The 22,789-nt window shown below is 33.6% G+C and overlaps 1 protein-coding gene across 8 annotated transcripts in view; it reads left to right on the top strand.

Moving 5' to 3' along the window:
* Nucleotides 1–22,789, top strand: part of Prpf40a (pre-mRNA processing factor 40A) — a 44,324-nt gene that overhangs the window by 2,681 nt on the left and 18,854 nt on the right. For 4 of the 8 annotated variants that reach the window (XM_048426157.3, XM_048426155.3, XM_048426152.3 and 1 more), the window contains exons 3-9: nucleotides 9,861–9,941; nucleotides 10,721–10,751; nucleotides 11,911–11,927; nucleotides 19,341–19,451; nucleotides 20,385–20,505; nucleotides 20,738–20,791; nucleotides 22,089–22,113. In XM_048426157.3, coding sequence (XP_048282114.3) covers nucleotides 9,861–9,941; nucleotides 10,721–10,751; nucleotides 11,911–11,927; nucleotides 19,341–19,451; nucleotides 20,385–20,505; nucleotides 20,738–20,791; nucleotides 22,089–22,113 — 440 coding nt within the window. The remainder of the gene's footprint in view (nucleotides 1–9,860; nucleotides 9,942–10,720; nucleotides 10,752–11,910; nucleotides 11,928–19,340; nucleotides 19,452–20,384; nucleotides 20,506–20,737; nucleotides 20,792–22,088; nucleotides 22,114–22,789) is intronic. The other 4 variants (XM_048426159.3, XM_048426158.3, XM_048426154.3 and 1 more) reach the window with 1 other exon arrangement.

Here is a 22,789-nt window from a genome sequence, read left to right as displayed (position 1 = left end):
CTGCAGGAGTTCCTTATGTAAAAGATTCCTTTGCTCTGTTACTCTAGAATATCAGTACCTGAAGCTCCCTAGGAGATGCAGAGGCAGCTCTGATCCTCTTCTATACCTTTCCATCTCTAAGCAGCACAAAGCCCTTCTTGTTTTCTTGGTAGAGCTGCTCGAACTAGATAATGAGCTTTTAAAAGATATTTATTCTTTAAATGCTCTGGTTCTTATTTAAAATTAGTTTCTTTCCACAGAAAGATAAAATAAAACAATTTGCTACTGCCAGATGCTTCTCTCTTTTCTGGGGCCTTCTGTTTCCATTGGGCCAGTCAAGGTAAGTTTTGCAAGGGGTTGACCTGCTTACCCTTGCTGTAATGGTGCTGTTGCACTAGCAAACCTGAGATACCAGCTAGTCATTTTCACTACAATGCAGACTTTATTTTTGAAGTAATTGGCATAAGCTGGTCACAGTTTGGCCCCTTCTCTTTAGCTGTGCCAGTGACTGCCTTTCTAACAAGTTTACTTGTTACTCAGATACTTCAGATATTCTGAAGTTTGCTTCATGGTTTTATACTCCTTTTTTTTTTTCTAGTCCAGTATGTTTGTGCGCCATTAAGTACACCTGACTATTTAAATGTTTAGAATTCTTTCTCCCTCTGTTGGTTCCCTGTGAGGATAATGAGTGAATATTTTAGGATATTACCTCTGAAAGTCTCAAGAGAATAGTCACTATTTTCTCAAATTTAGATAATTTTCTAGTATTCAACCCCCCCCCCAACAAATTTGGGTCCTAACTTTCCATAAAGCTAACTTTTTTCAGCTTTATGATACTGGGAAAGCATGATAATCTGAATGAATCCTCAAGGACTCTAAGATTCTTTCTTAACACTCTGAGAACTTTCTCCTAATGATGAACTGATCATTTTCCTATATTGTTTCTTCTTTCTGCATATGCTCAGAATTATTAATGGATAGTACTCACAATGCAGATATTTGAGAAGTAAGGTGTCTGTATGGTTCATGTTGGTGAATATATGGTCTTGCCATACATCTTTTTAAAAGTTTATTTAAAGCTTTTTAGATTTTGGGAAGGAATGACGGCTATATAATCTTCAAAAATAGTTGACTGTAGCTACAGGGTTCTGTGTCCATTGTTTGAATTAACTATAGAACATGAAAAATACATTTTTCCAGAACACAGACTTTGCTTTGTTGTATTCCCTATTCAATACATAAAAAAATATATACTTACCTATGTATAGAGTGTATATATCGCATTAGGTATTACAAGTAATCTAGAGATAATTTCAATTATAAAAGATATCCATAGGTTATATGCATGTATTGTGACTTTTTTATGCAAGGGACTTAGCATCTGGATTCTGATATGTACCAAGGTCCTGGAACAGTTCAGTCTTCTGTCAAGAGATCTGCTTTGTTGACCACGTCTAAGTTATCTTTTCTTAGACCAACCGAAAACTAAAATAGGAAGCAGTCTGTATTGCTGAATGGTTGTGGTCTTTGAAATGTTACTGAATATGACAGATTTAAGGCTTGTTTATAAAATAGTATGCAGACTAGACAGTAGTGATATAGGGTAAAACAGGGCTTGCAAAATTGAAATGCAGCCAAGCAGTGGTGGCGCATGCCTTCAATCCCAGCACTTGAGAGGCAGAGGCAGGTGGATCTCTGTGAGTGAGTTTGAGGCCAGCCTGGTCTACAGGAGCTAGTTCCAGGACAGGCTCCAAAGCTACAGAGAAACCCTCTCTCGAAAAACCAAGAAAAAATGAAATGTAGCTAGTCACTTCAAGAAGTTATTTGTTCAGGGCTTTCTCCGTTTAGTTTTTAAGATAAGCTGGAATGCCATTTTCTCCATTTCAGGCTGTTAGTGAATACCTAGAAATAGCAAATATAACTTAATTGTAATGTCTTTTTAAATTTTATCTCAGTTGCCTATCATGTAGATTAAATTATCTCCTAATGCACCCAACTTTTTGGGGAAGTCATACTTGTCTGTTACAAAATTCGATCGTGTTACTGGAAGGGCCTTAGTAATAAATGAACTTTAAATGGTTCGCAAGTTTTTGGAAGGGTCTCTCTCTTTTTTTTAAAAAAAAGTATTTACTAAATTTTATTTTTGCTTAGTAACGATATTAAATGCTTTCCAGCAGAAATTTCTGTCAATATGATCGTATATAAGGCTGCCTTCCTCCATATCCGTTCAGAATAAAACATTCTGTCTTTAAGATGTTTTCTTGTTCTTTTTCTTTTTGTATGTGCTTTTTAATCACCAAGAACATTAAGTTCTACTGTTTTTATCAACTGAGTTTTGCCTTTGCCCAACAGAGTTCTATTAGCTGGCTCATTCTTAAGTGTTTATTTTACTCTTATTTTAATAAAAAAAATTTAATAAATTAAGGCTTGAGCTACCTTCCAGGTTTAACAACTTATGATATCTATTTTCTTTGATTGATACAGAAATACAGTTCTTCCTAATTAATTATTCAGATTTTGGGGGGTGAATTTTTGATAGTACATCAGTGAGTGATTACATTTTATAGCTGAATTTAATTACCTTATTTTAATACTGAGTAAGACAGACTCACAGATCTGTAACAGCTCAGGTTGTGCTCTTCCCATCTAGGAAGCTCATATGTTATTGAACTGGTTTTCTTACTTCAAGACTGCAATCTCCTATCCAAAAATGAAAAGTAAAATATATTTCTTTGCTCAATAATCTTCTTTATTTTTCTGTATCTGTGGTCTAGTATTTAAATTCCACAGTTTAAGTTTGAAATATCATTTCTAATACATGACAAAACAATAAGTGATGCATGTTTTCTTACTAATCTTTTTATGGTGCCTTAAATGGTTATATTAGTTCTTTACTTTTAAGCTTGTGCTTATCTTTGACCTCTTGATTTCATGATCACTGTCACCATGACATCTTTGCTTGCCTAAATTATTTCCTCAGAAATAATTTTGAACAATGTTGACTTCCTCTCTAAGTAATTTAACACCTATTTGATATGCTTGGAATTTTTACTGTTTTATTTTGGCACTTAGTGACGTTTTCTTTATTTTTTTCCTTAATCTTTTCTGATTTCCTGTTTTCCTAACAAGTAAAAGATTATAAGCTCTTACAGAGCAAGAACCAAGTTGTTCTTGTTAATCTGTAGGTGCTGAGCACAGTTCTTGGTGTATTGTGGGTGCTCAGTAATACTTGTTGAATGAATGAAACAAATAGATACTATTTGCTACAATGTAAGGTAGAAAGTAACTCATCCATGTGTGTCTCCAAGTTACTTGTGACTTTACATTGTTACTGTGTTTAGTATCTGAATCATTGCTTTTTCATTTAGCAAAAACATAAAATCAAGTAGATAAAGGGTTTCTTTTTCTTTCCTTTTATTTTCGAGTAAAGAAATCTTAAGTTCTTATTTCAAGCTGTGTCATGTCCTTGAGAATGAAATTTTAACATAAACGACTTTATAACATAAAAGGTGATTGGTAATAGTTTTCCTGAGATACCTTACTGAAACACTTTGTTTTTATTTTTAATGTTAGCCATTCTTAAAACGGCACATAATAAATTCTCAAATCTAGGTAATATCTGTGTATTTATGTTTCTCAAGCAAATACTTTTCTTTACAAAGAATATTAGCCTAGAACAAATGTTGTCTTCACTTTCATACTGTGGTTAGATTTTGAGAGTGCTTACTAAGACTACAGATGTGCTTATTCCAGCTACATTTAGATGATGGCATTTAACTGTGAATGCATTCAAAGATTGAAATACAGTAATGTTTTGAAGTGTTTAATGTTTGGAGTGATCTAAGAAGACTATCTCATTTCAGAAGAATGGCTCTCTCCCTCTTTGAGATGCATACAATGCTGTTATTGGGAAGTCTTGCAGGCAGGAACCTTTTAAAACAGATGCTGAGTGTCTGTCTTTCCCACCACCTTCCACTAGGAGCTTCTTATTCATAAGAAATGGTGAACACTCTAGTGCACAAGTATACTAGAGGATTGCTCCCCCTCGTTGATGCTGTTCATAGTTTTTCATTATTTACCTTATACCTCTATGTTTATTTTTGTCAGACATTTACGTCTCTTATGAATGTTCTTAATATAAATGTGTGATATGTAGATGGCTTTTAAAAGCCTCCATCATGAGGGGTGGCTGGCAATACTGAGCATGCGGGACTATTCCTGGAAAGGTTATAGATACGTCTTTGTTTTTTTTTCTTTCATCATGACTAACTTAGCATCTGTTACTTTTCATATATTTCAAGCAGTGGTTAATTCTAATTAGTAGTTAATAAAGACATGATCATTTGCTTTGATGGGCTTAGATCCATTGTTTCTTAGTGTGCTCAAAGTAGAAATTGACTTCTCTTAAAAATCTGTAATGCCAGAAATTCAGAACTGTTTGGGGTTGAAATACAGTTTGTTGTATCTAAAGCTCTCATTTTTCATTTAAACAAAATTTTATATGGTTTGTCTGAAAACTAAAATCAAAAACCTTGAGTTTTTTCAAATAAAAATTATTGTAAAAATAGAATCATTCATTAGGTCCTGATCTTCAGAACCTTAAGCTCCTTTTGACAACAGGTTTAGAATGGTGTATTTCATCATGTAGTCTAGAAAAGTTGGTGTCTCTGTAAATGAGACTTCATTAATTTCTGTGTGCTACATAATAATGTTTCAGTTAGCTTATGGCTGACTGCATGCATGATAGTAGTCTCATAAGAGTAGACTGGACCTGAAAATTGATGATTCACTATATTTCTTTTACTATACACTTTCCTTTATTTAGATAAGCAAATACTTGTATTACAGTTTCCTGTAGTATTCGGTACGGTAATGGCCCAGTGACATAGCTGTTTTGTGGTCATAGGAGAAAACTCTGCTCGTGTGTTTATGGTAATGTTTTACGGTACCAGTCATAATAATACATAATACTTGAGTTAGTAATGATATTAATAGACTTGCTGATTTATGTGTTTACTATGATATCTTTTTTATTTGTTTAGAATGTGCTTCACTTACAAAAACAAATATCAGCTAGGGTTGCATAATAGCAAAATTATGTGTTGTATTTATCAGTGAGTCTGTCTCTACGTGATGTATTAAAAAATACAGTGGTATTCATTTTTATTCAACTACATTTCTAAATTTAATGTTGCCTGCTGTAAAGGATTATAATTCTGTCTTCATGTCTGTATAAGCTTTGAGAAATTCTTATACCTTGTTGAATTTAATCTCCCTTTCTGAAAACTGAATTGACTCTATTAGTCCAGGGTACATTTGGTAACTGGATGGTCTAGAGAGTTAAATGAATTGTACACTAACATTACAGAGCCAGCATTGAATTTGATACTAAATCTGGGATGACTTCTTATTACATGTATTATTGATTTCTATTCAAGGTTATAAAAGAATTTATGGTGTTTGCCAGATACCTTTAATGAGGAAAATAAACAAAGCACAATAAATTCCTGAGAAATAGAGAAGGAATGACTGAGGAAAAAGTTAAATGAAAAGTTCTTTTCAATGTGAAAGGTTAAGGACAGTTATAATAAAATATTGCTGGTTGATCTTTCATGTTTTTAGGTGCTGGTGCATGTAGATTCAACCATTGACCATTCAAAAATATTTAGAGAAAGACTTGTGTCTACTGAATGTGTTCTGGCATTTTTATAATATAAAAACTATGTAGCATTTGATATTTATTAGGTAATATAAGAATCTAGATATTTAAAATATACCAGGATTATGCATAGATTATATATAAATACAGTGCCATTTTATATGAGATAAACATTTGGAGATTTTGTTAACTATTATTAGGTAGTACTAGAACTGTGAATACTGTGAGGAAACTCTAATAGCTGTCATATCTTAGGTTGAGCACTATTTTTAATTGCCTTATATTCATTTTTGTAATTGATGGCTTACAATAAGTCCTATTGGGTAAGATTTTTGCTGTTGATGAAAAATTGAGGTCCAGAAATGTCAGTGTCAAAGTGTTCCAAGTTCCCAAAGATGTTAGTCAAACTAGGATAGGAATTTTGCTAGTCTGACTTAATAGCTATGCAAAACTGCTTCTCTATGTAAAATTGTAAGATGTAATCAATTCAGTTAATCTTTTCAGAGCATGAAGGGTAGCTATAAAGTGTTCCTCTTATTAGGTATATGTGTTGCAAGATTTCCTGTGGATGCCTGAAACGAAATTGTATACATATGTTTACTGGGTTTGTTTTGTTTTGGGGTGGGGGGTTCCTTTTTTTTTTTTTCTTAAAAGTCCTGCTTGTTGTCACCTGACAGTAGAGTTTATCAGACCTTGGGAATTTTGTGCCCTGATAACTCCTATGCATTGTCACTACTTATGGTTTAGAGCCATTATTGAGTAAAATGAGGTTTACTTGAAGTTGTTGTACACACACAATGTTGCTAAGCCTAAAGATTCATGTAATATTTTCAGACCTACATTGACCATAGGTTACTGAATATGGGATGTGAAACACAGATAAGAGATGGAAAGAACTACTTTATTTACTTTAGAATTTCTAAGTTCCATAGGTTGTATTTAATAAACAAAACTAGGCATGAGAAGTTGCCTTAGTAAATGTTTTCTCCGTGTTAACAAATTCTAAAAACACCATTTATCTTTATTTAGATACTTAACAGAAATATCCTGCCTTTATTGTACTGTTTTTTTAATTTGTTTTTGTTATTTTGACATGGGGACATCCGATTCCCCTCTGTCTGTAGTTACAGATGGTTGTGAGCCTCCATGTAAGTGCTGGGTATTAAACCAGGGTTCTGGAAGAGTGGTTAGTGCTCTTAACAGCTGAGCCATCTCTCCAGCCCCTGTTCAATTTCTGTAGCATTTATACTGCTTTTATTACTGTTCTTTTTTTTAGAGTACGTAAAGTGGTAAATAAAACATTCATTTATATTTACAATGAGAAACTATCTGGGATGCTAAGAGCAATTGAGTAGGTTGTATGGTGGGCCTTGGTTTTACTCATTTATTTATTGTCTTCAAACTTGTGCTTCTTCTGAATATCTTATTCTCCTAGTACTGATCACTGATTACAAGGCCTCATGCAAACTAGACAAGTGCTCTGATATTAATCTCACATCTGCAGTCATACTTTTATTTTTAGGCAATTTCCTGTTGGGGAAATTGCGCATACTGATTGCCTATACTGATTATGAACTTTTGGTTTCCCTTCCTCAGCCAGTAGTGTAGTAACAGGAATTTATTAAGAGAGTCATCCACAATACCTAGCTTGAATACATCCTGATAATTGGCTTTAAAACTCCCTCCACTCCAGGGCTTTAGCGATAGTTAAGAGTTTTGGCTGTTACTCCTTGGTGCTCACTTTTCCTCAAGCACTCTGTCTCTGGTCTTAATAACTAAAACTTATGGTTATTATAGTACTTTATATATTGACCAAAGTACTAGAAATGGAAAAAGCAACATGTTTTGATTTTATAATACATTTCATGTTAAACTAATGTGAATGGCCATTTGTACTTAGAAAGTGATGTGTTTCCTAAAATTGTTATGGCATTATCATAGCAACTAAACTAAGAGTTTTTCCTTTTTAGTAAACATTAACAATGGGAGGTGGTGGCCCCAAATAGGAAATCTAAAAGACTTTACAGTTAGAGTTAGGTAAACCCTCCATGTGAAGCAAAAAACTTTTAACTTACCATGCCAAAGACAAAAAAAAAGCTTGGCTATAACAGTTTTGGTTTGGAAAGAGAAGCTATAACTCTACTGAGGATTTAAAACACAAACGACACAAAGTTTACAGCCTGGATTCACTTTCATTAACATTGTGATGTCAAAACAGCAAAAGGAATATGTAATAGATATTTCATTAGTCTCAAATTAGGGATTCTGTCAAGGAGCTAGTATAACTGATTCAATCCTTAGAGTTTAACTTCGGAGACAGCAAATAGAAAATGTACCTCTTTGGAATAATAGAAACAGGAATCATTCCTAAGTAGATAATTGGGGCTTAGGGAAATAGGTCTTTCTACCGTGCTCAAAACTCTGAGAACTCTAAATACATCAAATATCAAGTATCTTACATATTGATGTTCTTCAGTTTCATATTCATACCATCACTTTTAGAATATTTATTTACATAAAATAAAAGCTCACAGATAGCTTTGTCAGGTAAAACAAGTGTAACTAGACTCTGTCTGCAAGAACTTAAGAACTACAGGACTGTAGCTCTGTATTTCCTATCAATCTTATTTTCTAGCCATAACTGAATTCCACACTCATGAGTAATGTTTTAAATTGTGAGAAATAGCAAGGACAGTGGGATTTTGTCTTTATGTTATAATCAATAGTTAACTGAAGTTATATTAGTTTACTCAGTCTATTGATACTATGAATGGTCTCTTAAATTAGTAGAGATTTTTCTTCTTACTCTACTTTTTAAAGTACTTTTTGTTCCTTAGAAATTACTATTATTCTTTGTAGGTTTTTAAACTTCCACTTCTAAAATTATCTTAGGGTTTTAGTTCAGAATGTAGTTTCTTATTTGTTTTATATATATTTGCCATTTTAAACCTTTCCGCTATGCTTTTGAAGTGCTTTCTCATGACAAGTTATCTGTTGAGTTCGCTGTTGTTTTCTAAAGCGTGGTGGTGAGCAGTATCTCTGAAGGGTAGATGGTTTTGGAAGCAAGCGTAACTCTTCCATGTTTGCTGCTGCTTTTTTCATAAGATATATTATTTCTTTAATCTCTTACTTAGGTTTTGAAGATGTCCATGCTTGTTTTCAAATTCTGTGCTTTTTATAAAATGTTATTTTGACCATATGCTCCAAGTAGTCATCATATTCTTCTAATTATGATTTCTGTCCAGTAGATAATTTTTATCTCTTTTTAATCAGTAAACCCCATGCAAGCCTACAGGTGTTACAACCTGTTTCACTTTAATTTTAACAAGTAATAAAACTGCACATAGAAATTCTTCCCTAATTTTATATTTTTATATTGACCAATGTGCTTATACTTTTCCGATTTTATAATTTATTCATTTAATTTGAAGCTTGAATAGCCAGTTTCCTTGTCCAATACCCATGGTTATTACAATTTTTGTCCTACAAGCTTCTTAGATCCTTTTGATACTCTATATATTAAAGTCAAAATTATAATATAGGACTATATATTTTATTTTTTGTAATATAGATGAATACTGACTCATTATTTAGAAAAGAAACAATATGATTTTTATTCATGCTTAGTATGTATTCAGATTTTAGTTGCAGTCATTAGTAGATTAAATTAAATTTTCACAAACTAGTATATGTTCAGGTATTTATGTTCTTTTCTGTACTTAGGATTAAAGGGTTATTTATATATTATTTAAATCAGTGTTTAAATTTTAAGTGCCAAAGATCTAAGATTATGAAAAGGACCAGATTACTATCATATTTATTTAGTACAGATAAGAATAAGAGGTGATAATTATGAAAAATTTTTGTCTTATAGTCTCTTGTTTCAAAGAAAGGAGAATCAATGTTCAATTGAAATGAATAGTTTCAATTTTAAGTTAGACTAATATAATCTATTCTTCTAAATATTCAATAGTTATTTAAATTAAGTAAATTAAATTACTTAAATAAATATTGTTACCATACAAATGAATTATGATGTAAGTATTGGAACAGTATCAGTAAAGAATTCTTCATTCATTCAACAAGCACTTACTAAGCAAGCATATTATTCGTTTAATAAAATAGCATAGTTTCAGTGGTTATATTGTTTCTTAAATTATACTTGCAATCCTGTAAAGTGTTTTGTTCTTACATGGTAACCATTTCTTAACTTTTATTTTAGATGCCTGGAATGATGTCTTCAGTAATGTCGGGAATGATGATGTCTCATATGTCTCAGGCTTCCATGCAGCCTGCCTTACCGGTTGGTAATCTTGTAAAAATAATTATTTTTTGAGTTTTGATTGCTTTCATATGTGCATAATAATGTTCATGTAGGTTGTAGGACACTTCAAAACTAAAATGTAACATGGAAATCATAATTGAGCATTACATTGCAACATACGTACATGTTCAGTGATTAAATTAATTCTGTAATGAACACGGCACTTAAATAAATTGGGAGAGAAAATCATTGTGATAGTCTATATCTTCAAAGGTGACATTTATTAAATGCTAGTAGAAATTAATATTCAACTTAAAAATGAGAGGACTTAATTTGAAATCCCCCTTTTATTGAAACTTCAGCTATTACAATTTAACTTAGTATGTTCTTGAATAGACTTGTTATACTTAGGTAATACTTTGTTCTATAAATGTGATATTAGTGTAAGTGTGCTTATTTCCTGAGCGCTTACTGGTTTTAATAAACAGATATGACATACTTACTTAATTGGAATAGTAAGATTTTGGTGTTTTAATCATGTTATTGACATTTATTAACATTTGCATATATTTACATTACAAAAATATCCTGTGGAGTCTTAGCCCCTATTTCTGATATGTTAGTATTGGTAAGTTTCATTGACTAATTAATGCAACTTGATTTTCAGAGCTTTGTAGATTTCAGAATTGAGAGGGAAGGTATGTGGTTCTCTGTACAGTTGATAACCATGTAGTGTCTTAAAATGCTTTGAAATGTATAGGAACCCTGAGAGTTGACCACTGATTTGAATGGTAGTAATTTAATTTCTCTTCTTGCAGCCTGGAGTAAACAGTATGGATGTAGCAGCAGGTATGTCTACAGTGTATGGTGGACTACACATTAGAACAATGAATAAAAGTGGTTATCTGGGGCTGAAGGGTTCAGCACTTGCTATCTTTTCAGGACTTGGCATCCTTTCCCCATTGTCACATGGTTAACAACCATTTGAAATTCCTGTTCCAAGGGAATTTGTTGCCTTCTTCTGGTCTCCCGTCATGCATGTGCTGTACATACATATATTCTGACAAACAACTCATGCATATAAAATCAGATTTTAAAATGATCTTTATGATTGATTCATATTTTCTAAGTATTTGACAATAGACAGATGGCATTTATAATTACATTCTTAAGTCATAACAACAAAATGACTGATACCTCATTGATCTTTGTAGTCAACTACTTTTCCAGTGCTTTGGCTCTATTGTTGATATTTCTAGTCAGTTGAATCCTTTCTATATATGTGAACCTTTGTTTTGTTTTACAGTCTTTGCTTTCTCTTTTACTTAAAATTTTAAGTTGCCTAGTTTCTAAAGTTAGAAGTTATATGAGCTTTGTCACTAACAAACACCTGAAATCCCTTATGCCATAAAGGCTTTGTGTGGGGGGGGTGGTAGTGTAGGACACTAACAAAACTTTCTGCAATAGTAGAAATCTACTATAACCTATCATTTTTGTCATACAGTTGTTACTAGCTACATGTAATTGAATATTTGAAATGTGGCTGGTACAATTGAAGAACCACTTTTTAAAAGTTATTTAATTGTAATTTAAATTTTAAGCAGGTATGTGTGGTATCTCATGAATACAGTGCTATATGACAACACACGGATAAGATTAACTGAGTTTGACAAAAGTTAGAGAATAGAGAGGCATTATTGTATTTTAATAACATATATAAGAAATAAAGGAATTTAAGTGAGATTGACAGAATAAGTAAAGAGCAAGATGAATGTTTCTCATTTTGGCAGTTGACATTTAACTTTGGAGATTGAAAACTCAAGTTTTGAAAATGTTTTATGCTATAGATGTTTTAGTTTTTTTTCTTTGTTGAATGGGATGGAAGTAAACAGGTAAAAAGGGACAACTCATGAGCTTTAATAAGAATAGAAAGGAAGAAATAATAAGAATAAGTATTGGAACTACTGAGGAGCATGTCATTTACCGCTGTAAATATTTTGTCTTTTAGGTGCCGCATCTGGTGCAGTAAGTACTATTGAAATCCGTTACTTGTTCCTTACATTTTTTAAACATGTTACATTGATCCTTGTTTTCTAAAGATTATGTGCTAAACCAGTCCTCAGTTTTTCATGCCAAATGTTAAACGTTATTTTAGAGAGTTGGGAGAGATTATTTGTGTTTTATGTCACTATTTCAAAATACCAAGGCCAATTACTTTTATAAAGAAAACAGGTTTTTGGTTTTCCAGTTGACCACCTGTGGTGGAACACTAGCAACATGCAGATTTTCATAAAGACCCTTATGGGGAAGACTATCACCCTTGAGGTTGAACCCTCAGATGCTATAGAAAATGTAGAAACCAAGATCCAGGTTTAGGAGGGAATTCCTCCTGATTGGCTAAGGCTGCTTCTTGCTGGTAAGCAGCAGGAAGAAGCCATACTTTGACTACAACATTCAAAAGGAGTCTACCCTTCATCCTCTGTTGGGACTTCATGGTGCCAAGAAAAGGAAGAAGTCTTACTGCGTTCTCAAGAAGACTTAAGCAAAGGAGAAAGGTTAAGTTGGCTGTGCTGAAACACACATTGAAATATTGTGAAAAAAATAAGATGGATGAAAATGAAAAATGAGCTGCCTTTGTTGAGATTGTCCTGAAGAATACGGTTGTTGTCTGAAGTTTCTGTCCTGCCCGGTTCATTAAGTCCCAAAGAAATCATACAGAGGTCTACCTTAGTTATAAACTGATTGGCCTAGTAGCTGAGACTTCTTATTAACTCTTATAACTTATATTAGCCCATTATTCTCTATGTTAGCTACGTGGCTCATACCTTTTTCGTCAAGGCAGATCTTGCTTCTTCTGTGGCTGGGTCATGACTGCAGACTCCTCTTCCCAGAATTATCCTGTTTTCATTGCCCTGCCTCTACTTTCTGCATGGTCGCCCTGCCTCTACTTCCTACCTGGCAACTGGCCAATCAGCATTTTATTAAACAAGTACAAGAAGCAAATGTTTATAGGGTAAAACCATTGTCCCACAGCATGCGGTGCTGGAGATTGCATGGCCAGTCACTTTGACAGACATTACTGTGGCAAGTCGTGTCTGACTTAACTTCTTCAACAACCCAGAAGACAAGGAGTTGTGCATGAGTTATTAAAAAGACAGGAATTGGAGGTTGGGGGGGTAAAAAACAAATGTTTGGAGCTGGAGAGATGGCTCTGTAGGTAAAAGTATTTGCTCTACATTCATAAGAACCTAATTTTAAATCTTTATTTTCAATGTACATTCCTATAATCGCAGCACTGGGGGCCATGACAAGAGAGTCCCAAGAGCTAACTGACTAGCTGAACTAAACAAAACAGTAAACTTAATGTTTCCCTATGAGAGTAAAGCAGAGATTGGTAGACTTCTCTGGCCTGTATCTGCATTTGCAAAAATGGTGTGTTCATAACGTGTTCCTACCCCCATCTACCAAAGACAAGAAAAGAAATGTATATTTCATACATTTTTGAAGGCTGATAAATATAGGGTCTGATGATTATTTGTTTGATCTGTGTTTAGTGCCACTGAGCTATTTAACAGCATGACCAAAGACATTACATTGGTATACATGCAAGAAAAAATCAACATGGCCAGGGAGTAAGAAATAGGTGAAGCTAAGGAAGGTTGAAGTAGAATTTTTTACTGTTTTAGGCAGAATCTTATATAACTCCTATAATGTCTCAGAAGCTCACATACTTTCCTAGAAGTGTTCATACAAATCTTTGTTAGATTTTCCAAAATAAACTTGTTGAATTGTACATATTCTGAGTCCTTTTAGGAGTTTCATACTTTTTAAAAAGCTGTGTAACTTCTAGGAAAATTGCTTTTAATTTGTTTTCATGTTATTATTACTAGACATTGGTATGGCAAGTTTAGTAACTACTTAACTTGCTTTATCTTGTGAAGAAAACTTTTCAACTGTCACAGTATTTGACTTATACACTAATTTAAACTATTCATCTTACTGCAAACAGTCAGACTATTAAAATTTTATCCTTAAAATATTAGATTGGAAAAAAGCAAGAAAATGTATTTTTATTTTCATTAAATAATGGGTTTCATTATGATATATTTAGGTGTGCACATAATAAACTTAGAATATATTTATCCTCCTTTGGTTTGTCCCTTTTCAAATAAGTCCCTATTTTTTATTTTATAAAAGTTCTCCAATATTTATAGGAACCCAGGTTGATGCAAAACTTGTCTGTCTTGGAGGGTGTCTTTGTTAAATGTGAGTGTGAAGCTCTCCCTTGTGCTTTGACTTGAAGCACAAAGGAGAAATGGTATAGTGAGTCCTACTTTAGCTCTTTGAAGAGCATGTTTCTGAAGTGACTGTGCTAATGTCCATTCCCAACAGCAGTAGATGAGGACTCCTGTCTACAACCTTGACAACATTTGTAGTTTGATGGGTTTTTTTTCTTAATAATTCCAGTTTTGGCTGCCAGGAGTTAGAACTTCTTTGCATTTCCCTCCTAGTTAAGGATATTGAGTTATTTTCTCATATATTTATGAGTCTTTTGTTATTAAGAATTGTTTGCTTTCTGGGTATGGTGGCCACCCACATACATGTACATCCAAGCACTTGGGAGGCCAAGGCAGGTGGATCTCTGAGGTAGAAGCTAGCTGGTCTGCATAGTTAGTTCTAGGACAGCCAGGGCTACACAGAGAGACCCGGTTTCAAAAAGCAGCAAAATGTTTGCTCAGTTGACTTATCCACCTGTTGTTGGTACTATGCTTTTGGTGCTTAATTTTGGGTTCCTAATTTTGGGTATTTCTCACCTGTGAAATGAATAGCTGGCAAAGATTTTCTGCCATTCTTAGTCTCTCTATCTACCCTGTTGCTTCTTTTGTTGTGCATAAGTTTTTAATCTGATAAATTCCTGCTTGTCAGTTTTTGTATGATTTTTCTCAAGTAGAGTCCTATTCAGAAAGTAATTGTCACTATCCTGAAGTGTTTCTTTTATTAATTTCAGTCAATAAGTTCACTTTGAGGACTTTTATGAAGTAAGAAGACCCAGTTTCATTCTCAGTGACTCACTACCCACCTAGTTTTTCAGGCATAATTTATCAAAACTGTCAATTTACAATTGATTTTGTTACGCCTACTTGTAAATCAAAATGCCTGTATACTCATGAGGGTTTCTCTTTTGGTTTCATTTTTTTTCTGTAATCTGTTCCCTCGGTTGTAATTGTCATTGTAAACTGAGCTTTACGAAGACTTGTGTAGGAAGATCGGTAAGGTGTATTTCTGGGGGTGTCTGGGTGAGGCAGAAGGGTCTCTTGAGTTTGAGCCTAGCCTGGTTGACAGACTGTGTTTTAGGCTACCTTGGGATACATAGTGAAACCCTGTCTCAAAAAACTGAAAATAATATATTCCCATTGTGTGAAAAGTCCTTCTAGATTCAGTAGAACTCTTGGAATGCATTTTCTTCATGTTGCTGATGTAGAAGTGTATTCCCTGCAAAAAGCTGTCAGCATGTTTGAAGTAGTTATGTTGGCCAAGTGATCAGATATTAGATAATGAACTTAACAGTTCTTCATTCAGTTTTCGAAGTGGTTATATCATGTGTTGTTAAATATTTTGGGGAAGGGTTGAGACCTTTCTGTTAAAAATGTCTGGCTGCAGGCTTTTGAGTATTTTAGTGCGGCTATAAAAACTGCTCATCAGTATAGTGAACATACCTCCCAGATACAATGGGATTCATAAAGCTGTAGTAGATCATATCTACCAAACAGTGACCAGGACCATTTTTTGATGGAAACTTGACATCCAAAAGTACATTGGAACTTCTGACTCCAACCACTGTGCTGGTTATTGCTGACTGTCATATATAAGCCCATTTGTCGTAGCACATCATAATCTGTTCAAGAAATGGTTTCTTTGTTGTTGCATACAATAGGAGGAAATGGAGATTCTGGATGTTTATTATTATTTTTAATTTTTAGTTAGTTCATGAGGTACCTCACCCACTTAAAAATCAAACTTTTTCAGGCCAGGTGGTGGTGTCAGCTCTTGGGAGGCAGAGGCAGGTGGATCTCTGAGTTTGAGTCCAGCCTGGTCTACAAGAGCTAGTTCTACAGGCTCCAAAGCTACTGAGAAAAACCCAGTCTCGAAATGCAAAAAAAATAAAAGAAAAGAAATCAAGATTTTTCACCTTTCCAGTTTTCTTCAAATGTCAAATGACTACTGAATATTCCATACTGAATTCTTTGGCCACTTTTTAACAAATGATCATCATGGATGCTTGTTCTCACTTGATCTTTACTTTATTAGCTTTGGATATCCAAGCCCCCTAGCTTCTCATCTTCAAGATTCTCCTCTCCTTTGCAGACTTCTTGATTCTCCCCTGTGTTATTTGTTGTTGTTTTTTTTTTTTTTTAGCAGTTCCTGGAACAAATGAAATGTAAATGTTTATTAGAGTTCTGTTTGCTGCTTTCTCAACACTTGAAACTCAATTAAGAAAATTTATATTTTGTCTAACATTTCCATAGTATAAAGTATGAGTAATATTAGCAAAAATTGTGAGATGCGTATTAACACAATCACTTGTGTTAAGAATGTATTTGAGATCCTTGTGTGTAATAGTTGTCTCTTTTGGTATCTTTTTTAAAACATCACTTAAACTTTTCTACACTGCCTTGGTTGTGTACTTCAAAGGTTCTGATTTGATGTATTTTCATTATCATTTCTCTGAATTTTTATTTTCTCTCTGGTTATTTGGATGACTGATTATTCATTTAAGAAAGCATTGTTTAGTCTTCAAATATTTGATTCTGTCTCTGTCTCTCTCATGCGTGCTGATGCTTCTCTGTCTCTTGATTGGAGTATCAGTTTATCCATAATACATTTTAACTATGAGATTTCGTTGTTCATAATTTGGAAGTCCTATCTAAATGTGGGAGCATAGTATTGAAGACCCCTCCCCCCACTATTGTTGTCAGGACCTGTGTGGTCTTCTATATCTTTTGGTGTTTGTTTCATGGTATTGGGCTCTACTCCAGTATTGGTCCATAAATGTCTACAGTTGTGGGAAATCCCACAGTAGCCCAGAATTGAGAAATAGATGGTTATTTATTTAGGGGTAAACTCACAAATCAGAATCCTCTGCTTGAACAGAGAATAGAAACCAAATCCGGAAACCGGAGAGAGCAGACGCATGCTCTACATTGGCTTATATAGTATAAGAGGCCACACCCCAGTGGGTGGATAACCACTGGCCATAATACTTCCTATAGCATACAGTTGTTATTCTTTGAATTATTTTCTCTATTAATATGTAGTGCCCTGATAAGAAAATTCTTGGTTGTCAACTGTATCTGGATAAAGAAACCAAAACTGAAACCTAAGCAGCTAGGTGCACTTGGTAAGAATTAATTAAAAGTGGAAAGAACTACCCTAAATCCAGATCTTAGGGTGGGAAGATCCATCTTAAATCTGGGTGGCACTTTCTGGAGGTAGCCTATATAAAGGATATGGAAGAAAGGTGTTCTCACTCTTTGCCTATTTGCTCTCATCCTGATTGACAAGTTTCTCTTTCACTGGTATTGGAGCTTAATTTTTGATGTTAGCATATACTTTGGACCAATGGTGATGTCCAGCCTCCTGGACTGAACAGCTGCTTGATTCTTGGACTTTCTATTGATAGACAGCCATTGTTAACTAGCTGGACCACAAATCTCAAAGCCACATTATTCTGTTCCCCTATTTGTTTTGTGACTTTCAAGAACCCAGACTAATATATTCCTTTTTATCACTTCTAGTTAGCTTTGGCTTGAAGTTTATTTTGTTTGATACAAGGATAGCTCTGCCGGCTTATTTACATGGTAGTTTGTCATTTTTGATAATAAAATTTTTGATCTTTGCTAGCTAAAACAATTGGCTCATCCAAAACACAGACTACAACTAATAGTTAAGGAATAGGGAAGGAATTAATTGAAAGCAAAAGAATAATAATATTCAAAATTGAGGAAGCAAAGCTGCATTTTTGAAAAAGTTGCTAAGATTGACAAACCTTTAACCAGTTTGACAGAAAGAAGAAGGGAGCCCAGTGTGGTGGCAGAGGCAGGAAGATCTCTGTTATACACCTGTTATACACCAACCTGTTATACACAGGAAATCTAGGACAGCGAGGCCTACATTAACAGACTGACTCAAAACAGCAGGGATAAAAAAGAAGGTAGGAGGAATAAGAAGCCACAGTTTTAAAATGAAAACACTATTAGACATTACTGTGAAAATGAATACTCTGAAAAACAGGATAACTCAGAAGAAACAGAACAATTTCAAAATCTGCATCACCTATATATGAGTGACTTAAACCAACCCATTACAAGCAAGGATATTAAAGCTGTGATTAAAAGTCTCCCCTTGAAGAAAAGCCTAGATAGGACCAGACTGATTCACTGTGAATTCTGTCAAACTCTCTAGAAAGAGCTCATTCCCGTTCTTTGTTTGTTCCATAAGATAAAAAGTGAAGGAACACTACATAGAAACTTACTCTGTAAAGCCAGTATTATTTTGATACCAAAATCAGATAAAAACAACAGAAGAATGAAAGAAAGATCAGGAACAAGATACCCACTCTCCCCCTTGGTTGTTGTTTGTTTGTTGTTTGTTTTTTGAGGCATGGTTTTTCTGTTTAACAGTCTGAACAAGTAGGTGATGCTAGTTGTGTTTTATTTCTACTTAAGTGATGTGTATGGTAATCTATTTGAAAAATAGAGTATAGATGATCTTTAGCATCTCTACATAGAACATGGCTGAATTTGTTACCATTTTAAAAGCTGATGTCAAAAAAAAGAACTTGTAAAACTCAAACAACTAAAATATCATACCTGAGAACTCATTTTCAAATTCAAGAGACTATTGAATTGTTTGGGTAGATCCTTGATTGGGAGTAGATTTATATTTAGTATCACACAAGAATCTTCCCCCCTTTTTCATCTTGTTAGTGGTTTTTGCAATAAACCATCTTTGCTTTTCCCCGTTTTACAAACTCTCTTTATAGAGAATTGATTTAGAAAATTGTCTGAGTACTTGTTTTGTTTTTTTAAAATTAGACTAGATAAATGCATTATTTATACACCTTTATATATTTATTATGTCTGTATTTAGTTTGTGTATGTTGTCCACGGTGGTAGGTTTATGTTGCTAGATGGTTATCTTATTATGAGAAAATACAATGCTACTATTCTTCTGGGGGCAGTCATCTATAACACTACCTTTGAATGATTTTTAAAATGTTCCATTTTCCTGTTCTCTCTCTACTTCCATTAACAAGTGATTTCAGGTGATTTGAACTGTTAAAAAATTATCATTTTATACTTAAATGTGGTGTTTCGTATGCCTTGTAACTCATATGAATATCCACTGTTGGATATTTTATAAATTTTTTTCCTTTAGAAATCAATGTGGACAGAACATAAATCACCAGATGGAAGGACTTATTATTACAATACTGAAACAAAACAGTCTACCTGGGAAAAACCAGATGATCTCAAAACACCTGCTGAGGTAAATGTTTGAAGACTGAGAGTCAGGATTATTAAGTAGCTTGAGCATAGTCCATAGAATTTTAAATTAAGCTATCCGAAGAGCAATTCTTACATGTCATAAAGAGTTAATAAAAAAGCTTTTGGTTTACTATTGTCTTATGTTCAAATATGTCTTGAAGAATGAATTGAAGGGGAAAGCAGTTTTTCTCAATGGAAACGTGTTTGGTTTTAAAAATTATGTGAACAGTTCCAGTTAACTGTGGGGTTTGATGTAATGCAATGAAACTGCCTATAAAATGCTATCTTGTCTTAGAATTTTCTATTTTCTCTTTGTGTAAATGCCTGTGAAAAGGTAATTATTTTGTGTTATACATTTCACCATTCAAAATAGATAAAATTCGACGAAGTTAAGATTTAGCAAGCAGTATTGCATGTTTACTGGTCAGTGTGCTTAGGAACAGGTAACGTTTTTCACTGAAAAGTAAAAATGGTATTCGATTTTTAACTTAAATAAAGAACGTAAGACAGTAACTGTATTTTCCCTGCACCCCTAAGTCATCTAATGCACACAGTGCTTGAGGAGAAAGGTTGTTCTTCTCTGGTTATTTCTTGTTCATATGCACACATGCTCACAATTTGTCTTATTTTTGTATTAATATGTGAACATTCTGTTAGGAATGGCATTTCACTATGGTGAACGGAAAGCACACACATTTGAATTTCATGTAGATCTACCTGGATTTGAAGCATCACTGTACTTCCCTAATAAGTATATTACCATTGACAGATTAATGGAGAAGAATCTAAATTCTGTAGTGTTGCTATAAAAGTTAAATGGATTAATAATTGACAACTTTGGTATTTACACAGATAGACAATATTTAGTGAAAATGACTGCGTGGTCAGCAATGCTGAACATATTATTCTTTGCTGAATGTTTTCCTCTTTTTAGCAACTCTTGTCTAAATGCCCGTGGAAAGAGTACAAATCTGATTCTGGGAAGCCTTATTACTATAATTCTCAGACGAAAGAGTCCCGCTGGGCCAAACCCAAGGAACTTGAGGATCTTGAAGGTAAGATGGGAAAACAACTTTATTGGGAAGTGTTGCCTATATGCCAGTCACTAGAAACAGCCCTTCCTGAATAGGGTTATTTAAATTAAGGTCTTATTCAAATTGGAAAAAAATTGTCTGCACATTTTAAATGATGTAACCGTTTTATGGGCTCTTTATTTTCTTGTTGCTCTAGATCTCAGTTCTATAGATTTTAAATAGACTTTATTTGATTTGATTCCATTGAAACTAGGATACCAGAATACCATTGTTGCTGGAGGTCTTATTACAAAATCAAACCTGCATGGTGAGCTGCTTTGATAATTCATTTTCTGTTATATTTAACATTTAAAGTATGTCACTAATTTTCACTAACCTTGAATGGATGAATCTGCAGTGAAAGACATTAATTCAAAGAATCACTTTTATTTAAGAGTTATATTATAAATGAGCTTTAAAGTTAAACTTTGTGTTGAACAAGTTGACATACAAACTCATTACCCTTCTGAATGTTGGTGCATACATGGAACATGTGATTAAGCTTAATAATGATGGGGGTAGTAATTGATCTTTAATAGCAATTATTTTCTTCATACATTACCAGTATGTATGTGTGTGTATATATATAAATACTGGTTTCATTTTAATTATGAAATATAGTAGTAATATGTTTTTTATCTAAAAGTTAGGGTAAATAAATATTTCATTTAGGGAAGGATAGTTTTAAACATTGTCAACTATTCACTGCCTTTAAAAATTTAGAAAAGATTGTTATCTAGCATAATACTCAGGGACTAAAATAGCAGACGTTGTAATTAAGAACTCTTCTTAAAATACAATCTTTATCATAAACTGTTCTAGGTTAGCTAAGCGGAAGGTTATGTGGGGGTTTTTTGCATTTAGTTAAATTTTCAGAAATATTTTAATGAGTGATAGCCCTTTTTAAATTATGTTTATAAACTTAAGCTTATATCATTGCTTACATGGAGCGCCTCATTCCTAATAATAAGAAATTAAAGTATGTATCTTACCACCAAATTTAAAGTTTACCAGAGCCTAGAATGAAAACAGATATTGAGTGCTCAGATCTTTAAAGCTCTATCTAAAGTCTCTGAGCATGAGCTAATAATGTATCAATAGTATCCCAAATTGCTCACTTAGTGTCAAGCTCATTTCTGATATGACTACAAATTTTTGGTTTGCATAGCTGCTAATCTGCTTGTAAGTGCTACTATGAAAAATGGGCTGGAGTTTCATGAGTTTGATAGCAATTTACATTTTTATCTTATGAAAAATAGTCTTATTCCTGGAGGCAATACTATTGTATTCCAAAATGTTGAGTATTTTCAGAGTGATTGCAAGGCCAGCAGCCTTTGGAAGTATCAGCACTGGGAGAGATTGCTGAATTGTTGCTTTTGGCAAGTTTTCATTGTTGTAATGAGGCCTTGATGAAACTAAAGCAAACACTTGCTCTTTAAAGTGAGTTTTAAATTGTTTTTCAGGTGATAAATTCTATGAAATTATGGTACTTTCTCCTTTTAAGAGTTTGTTTTCAGTGGTTTTATTTAAAAACTAGTTTATGACTTCTTTTTTTTCTTTAACAGCAATGATCAAGGCTGAAGAAAGCAGGTAAGCGATTTTGAAAAACAGTAGGGTTTATAAATTTGGGCCATTTCCATGACATTCTTGTTTTAGTAGTCCACTTTTAAAAACCTGTTTAACAGGATCAGGCCAGTGGTCTGATGTCTTTGATATGTTTGGAAGATTATGAGTGGAATAATATAAATATATGGGTGTGTGTGTATAAATATATATCCTCCATTACACTAAATTCCTTTTATGGTCTTGAGGAATAGACCCAAGGTTTTGTACATGTTCGCCCTCAAATACTGAGCTATACAACCCCAGCCCTCAAAGTTTTCCTTTAATTTTTAAATGTAGATTTAAAGTTCTTATTTTTGATATATGTCAAAGGAGATATTATGCAAAAGAACAGATTGAGATTTTCATGAAATGATTGGATGTTAGGAAATTGAAGTCTTTTGTATCAGCACTTATTTCATGTTACTGTGCAGGTTTGCTAAATCAAATAATGGTAGAAGCTGAAAGTGATAACACATAATACTACTTCCAGCTCTACTCAAGAAGGCTAAGGTCACACTATTGCCTGAGCCCAGCATAGGCATCATGGCAAGATAGTCTCTAAAACAAACATAAAATTAATATTATCTTTGTTTGTGATATTTTTGGGTGATTTTTTTTTTAGTTTACTGTCAATGAATTTGTTTAGCCCTTTATTATTCCT

This window comes from Myodes glareolus, chromosome 21, assembly GCF_982192425.1.
Source record: "Myodes glareolus chromosome 21, mMyoGla1.1, whole genome shotgun sequence".
NCBI lineage: Eukaryota > Metazoa > Chordata > Mammalia > Rodentia > Cricetidae > Myodes > Myodes glareolus.
This window is presented reverse-complemented; position numbering and strand designations above follow the sequence as displayed.